A 4,325-nucleotide genomic window follows, 5' to 3' on the forward strand; every position below is an offset into this window, starting at 1 on the left:
ACAGGCTTGGACAAATAAAATACAAGTCGGTGAAGACAAAATCTACCGTGTGGCCTCATTTGTAATACTGCATACAGTTCCAGTCACCGCACCTCAAAGAAGATATTATAGCACTGGAAAAAGTGCCAGAAAGGGCAACTAAAATGATTGAGGGAATGGAACACCTTCCCTATGAATAAAAATTAAAGAGATTAGGGCTCTTTAGCCTGGAGAAAAGATGTTTGAGGAGTGACAAGAGGCTTACAAAATTGTGCATGGGATAGAGAAAGTAGAGAAAGAAGCACTTTCCTTCCTTTCTCACAGTACAAGAACTTGTGGACACTCAATGAAATTAATGAGCAGTAGGTTAAGAACAGACGAAAGGAAGTCCTTCTCCCAAAGAGTAACTAATATGTGAAATTCACTGCCAGAGGAAGTGGTGGCGGCTATAAGCATAGACAGCTTCAAGAGGGCATTCGATAATCATATAGAGCAGAGGTCCATTAGCCACAAGCCATCGAGGGCCTGCCAGCAAAGCCCCCTCTAAGCTGTGGACAATGTTCCCTCTAAGCTGTGGAGTCTTGTGAGCCAAAATTCTACTTTGTGAGCTACTGGCATTAAAGTTGTGAGCAAGTGATTTGGCTACTGCATAAATCAGTTTGCTCTGGAGCCACCCTTCCTGAGCGGAGACAAAACTGTATGAGCCGGAGGCTGAAAAACTGTGAGCTGGCTCACACTAACTCAGCTTAGAGGGAACACTGGCTCTGGAGTCTCGTGAGCAAAAATTCTACTTTGTGAGCTACCGGCATTGAAGTTGTCAGCGAGTGATTTGGCTACTGCATAAATTAGCTTGCTCTGAAGCCATCCCTCCTGAGCTAAGACAAAAATGTGTGAGCCGGAGGCTAAAAAACCGTGAACTAGCTCAAACTAACGCAGCTTAGAGGGAACACTGCCTGCCAGATAAACATTGAAAAAATTCAATATCTCAAAGAGGATAGCCTTGCTTTCCTGTCATATTTTTAACTTTAATGAGGATTCATGTTCTCCTATTGACAGTCAGTCTCACATTGCCTAGAGCAGCCAGTCGGGAAGCAGACTTTGTACCCCAAGGACCATTCAGAAGTAGTGTAAGTAGTGGAGGGAGGGCTGTGCAGAAGATATCCTGCATACCGAAGGGGGTGATAGGGCCACAGGAGAACTGTCAGTCAAGTTGGAGGGGCATCTGGGCTGGTCTAGAACGCAGTCAGATGTACCACAGACTGGGTGACCACCTGGCCCCCGTGGGAGGCAGGGACACTTCTACCTATGGCAGTGGTACAGAATTGACGGCAACCACTCTTTTTGCTGGTGGTTCATCTCGCAGTGAAGTTATTTCCGACGCTGGCTTCTCTTTCTTAATGTAAACGTGGCCCTTTCATTTTTAGATGCCGGAGCGAAATCTTTTGGGTGGACCCCACTACTCTTATTGTACTGCAGTGGTAGAGTAACGATGTGTGTTATATTCTCACCTTGTGGAGTGCCCTTCGCAGGGTAGTAGGACAAGTCATTCCCGGTCTGGCAGAGGGAGTCATTGTTGGTAAAACAGGTCAAGCTAAAACCCTCTTCTAACATTCCTCATTGACCTGAGAAAAGCGTATAAGCTATCTGTGATCTACTTCACTCACCTCACTGGCTTGTCACCTCCTTTTCATTTGCACTGTGTGCCAGGGAAGCTTTCCCAGAGAAATGCTGTTTCTCTCTTTCTGCCACAAACAATTGTTCTGTCAGAGCAGTGTAGGATGGTACAGGACCTCATTCCCAAGGAAGTGTGTCTAGATGACAAGCCTTTTAACTCATGCACTCTCTACAAGAGTTAATGTATTTCATTCTCTGTTTGTGTTCCATTTTTTTCACAATGTCCATGCTCGGTTTCTCTTTCTTTCAGAACCATATAAATGCATGGAGTGTGGGAAAAGCTTCAATAGTAGTACACAGCTTACTTCCCATCAAAGAATTCACACAGGGGAGAAACCATATAAATGTCTAGAGTGTGGGAAAAGCTTCCATGAGAGAGGTCACCTTACTTCCCATCAAAGAATTCACACAGGGGAGAAACCATATGAATGTGTGGAGTGTGGAAAAACCTTCCGTCAGAGAGGTAGCCTTACTGCCCATCAAAGAATTCACGCAAGGGAGAAACCATATAAATGCCTGGAGTGTGGGAAAAAATTTAAGAGCTGTACATATCTTACTTCCCATCAAAGAATTCACACTGGGGAAAAACCATATAAATGCCTGGAGTGTGGAAAAAGCTTCAGGCGCAATGACTGCCTTATTGCCCATCAAAGAATTCACAGAGGGGAGAAACCATATAAATGCCTGGAGTGTGAGAAAAGCTTCAGGCGGAGTAACCAACTGACTTTCCATCAAAGAAGTCACACAGGTGAGAAACCATATAAATGCCTGGAGTGTGGCAAAAGCTTCTGGAGTTCTACACATCTTACTTCCCATCAAAAAATTCATGAAGGGGAGAAACCATATGAATGCCTGGAGTGTGGCAAAAACTTCAGGACTCGTGCACATCTTACTTCCCATCAAAGAATTCACACCGAGGAGAAACCATATAAATGCTTGGATTGTGGGAAAACCTTCCGTCGGAGTTCTGGCCTTGCTCACCATCAAAGAATTCACACAGGCGAGAAACCATATACATGCCTGGAGTGTGGAAAAAGCTTCAAGACTAGTTCAACTCTTACTATCCATCAAAGAATTCACACAACAGAAAAACCATATAAGTGTCTGGAGTGTGGAAAAAGCTTCCGTCAAAATATAGGCCTTGCTAGCCATCAAAGAATTCATGCAGGGGAGAAACCGTATAAATGCCTGGAGTGTGGAAAAAGCTTCAGTCAGAGTGGCAATCTTACTTCCCATCAAAGAATTCACACAGGTGAGAAACCATATAAATGCCTGGCATGTGGAAAAAGCTTCAGACATAGTCAGAATCTTACTTCCCATCAAAGAATTCACACAGGGGAGAAACCATATAAATGCCTGGAGTGCGGAAAAAGCTTTAGTCAGAGATCCCACCTTACTACCCATCGAACAATTCACACAGGGAGAAAACCATATAAATGATTGGAATGTGGGTAAACCTTCAAGAGTAGTATACATATTACTTCCCGTCAAAGATTTCATACAGAGGAGAGCAATGGTCCCATAGATCTGTAAGATGTAGGCCCTGAAAGACTTTGTAGGTAACAAGGACTATGAAAAGAACCAGTAGCCTAAAACGTTTCCATAGGATTTACTCAGCTATGTATGATATGTGTTCTATGCCTGGCCCTGGATAATAATTAAGTTGCAGCATTCTGTATCAGCTGGGTATTCTGGCTTCATAATTTAAGTAATTTTGTGAATCACTTTGTACAGTGCTACCCTATTGCCTGTATGGAAAGCTCTCTGGAATAATTTACTTTTGATGTGCGGAAAGCCAGGAGAGTGGGAACCATCCTGACCTCCTCAGGAAGACCATTCCCCAAGGTATGGGCCAGAACAGATAAGGCACATGTACAGGCAGTGGTTGATTTTGACCATTTGCCAGTTGGCACCTGCAGAAGACCCTGCTCAGATTAGTGAAGCTGTCATGGTGGAGCATAGGGGGAAAGACCTATGTAGGACCTGAGATTTGGAGTGGTGGCGCAGGCGGTAAAAGCCTGCAAAAAGTAATCTATCACTGAACAGCCTAATGGCTGTTCGAGTCCCACCGCGGCCGGGGTGAGCTCCCGGCCCTTGTCCTAGCTCCCGCCCACCCAGTGGTTCAGAAGCCCTTAAAGGTAAGTAGATAAATGGGTACCCACCCCTAGGTAGTGGGGGGCACCCTACCGCCAATGAAAAATTGGAGTGAGGTGGCTGAGTGGTGGCGGCGAGGCGGCGACCTGGCAGGGAAAACATGGCCTTGGGCCGGCGACGGGCAGCAGAGCGACTTGAGCGGTGATTGGTCCGGGCGTCGTGGTGGCATGGTGATGCAGCATGGTCGGAGCCTGCGGGACAGAGACCAACGGCTACAGCATCGCGCAGCCGTGCGCCGTAAGACCACCCCAAGGAGCCGATGGATGAGAGAAAAAGACCTCCGCCAAAGACACCGCCGACTGGATATAGCAAGAACCCGCCATGGAAAAGAACTAAAAATAATAATTATATATATATCTCGGCTGCTTAGGTGCCTGGTAAGGCATTCACCCACACACACACACACTGTCGCCCTAGGTAGGTGATTAAATGTTCAATGTAAACCGCTCCGAGCCTTCGGGAAGGAGTGGTACAGAAGCCTAATGTGTAATGTAAAAAGACGGTCTTGCAAATCTGAG

At 45.8% G+C, this 4,325-nt stretch overlaps 1 protein-coding gene across 1 annotated transcript; it reads left to right on the forward strand.

The window, feature by feature from the left end:
* Positions 1-1,903: 1,903 nt before the first annotated feature.
* On the forward strand, positions 1,904-3,231 carry LOC107109984 (zinc finger protein 665-like; the record flags this gene model as incomplete). The annotated part of the gene is made up of 1 exon (XM_015410693.1): positions 1,904-3,231. A coding segment is annotated over one exon (1,190 nt), but the record flags the coding sequence as incomplete, so codon positions are not given.
* Positions 3,232-4,325: the final 1,094 nt, after the last annotated feature.

The sequence above is a fragment of the Gekko japonicus genome, unplaced genomic scaffold (assembly GCF_001447785.1).
Source record: "Gekko japonicus isolate JY-2015 unplaced genomic scaffold, Gekko_japonicus_V1.1 scaffold6140, whole genome shotgun sequence".
Taxonomy (NCBI): Eukaryota; Metazoa; Chordata; class Lepidosauria; order Squamata; family Gekkonidae; genus Gekko; species Gekko japonicus.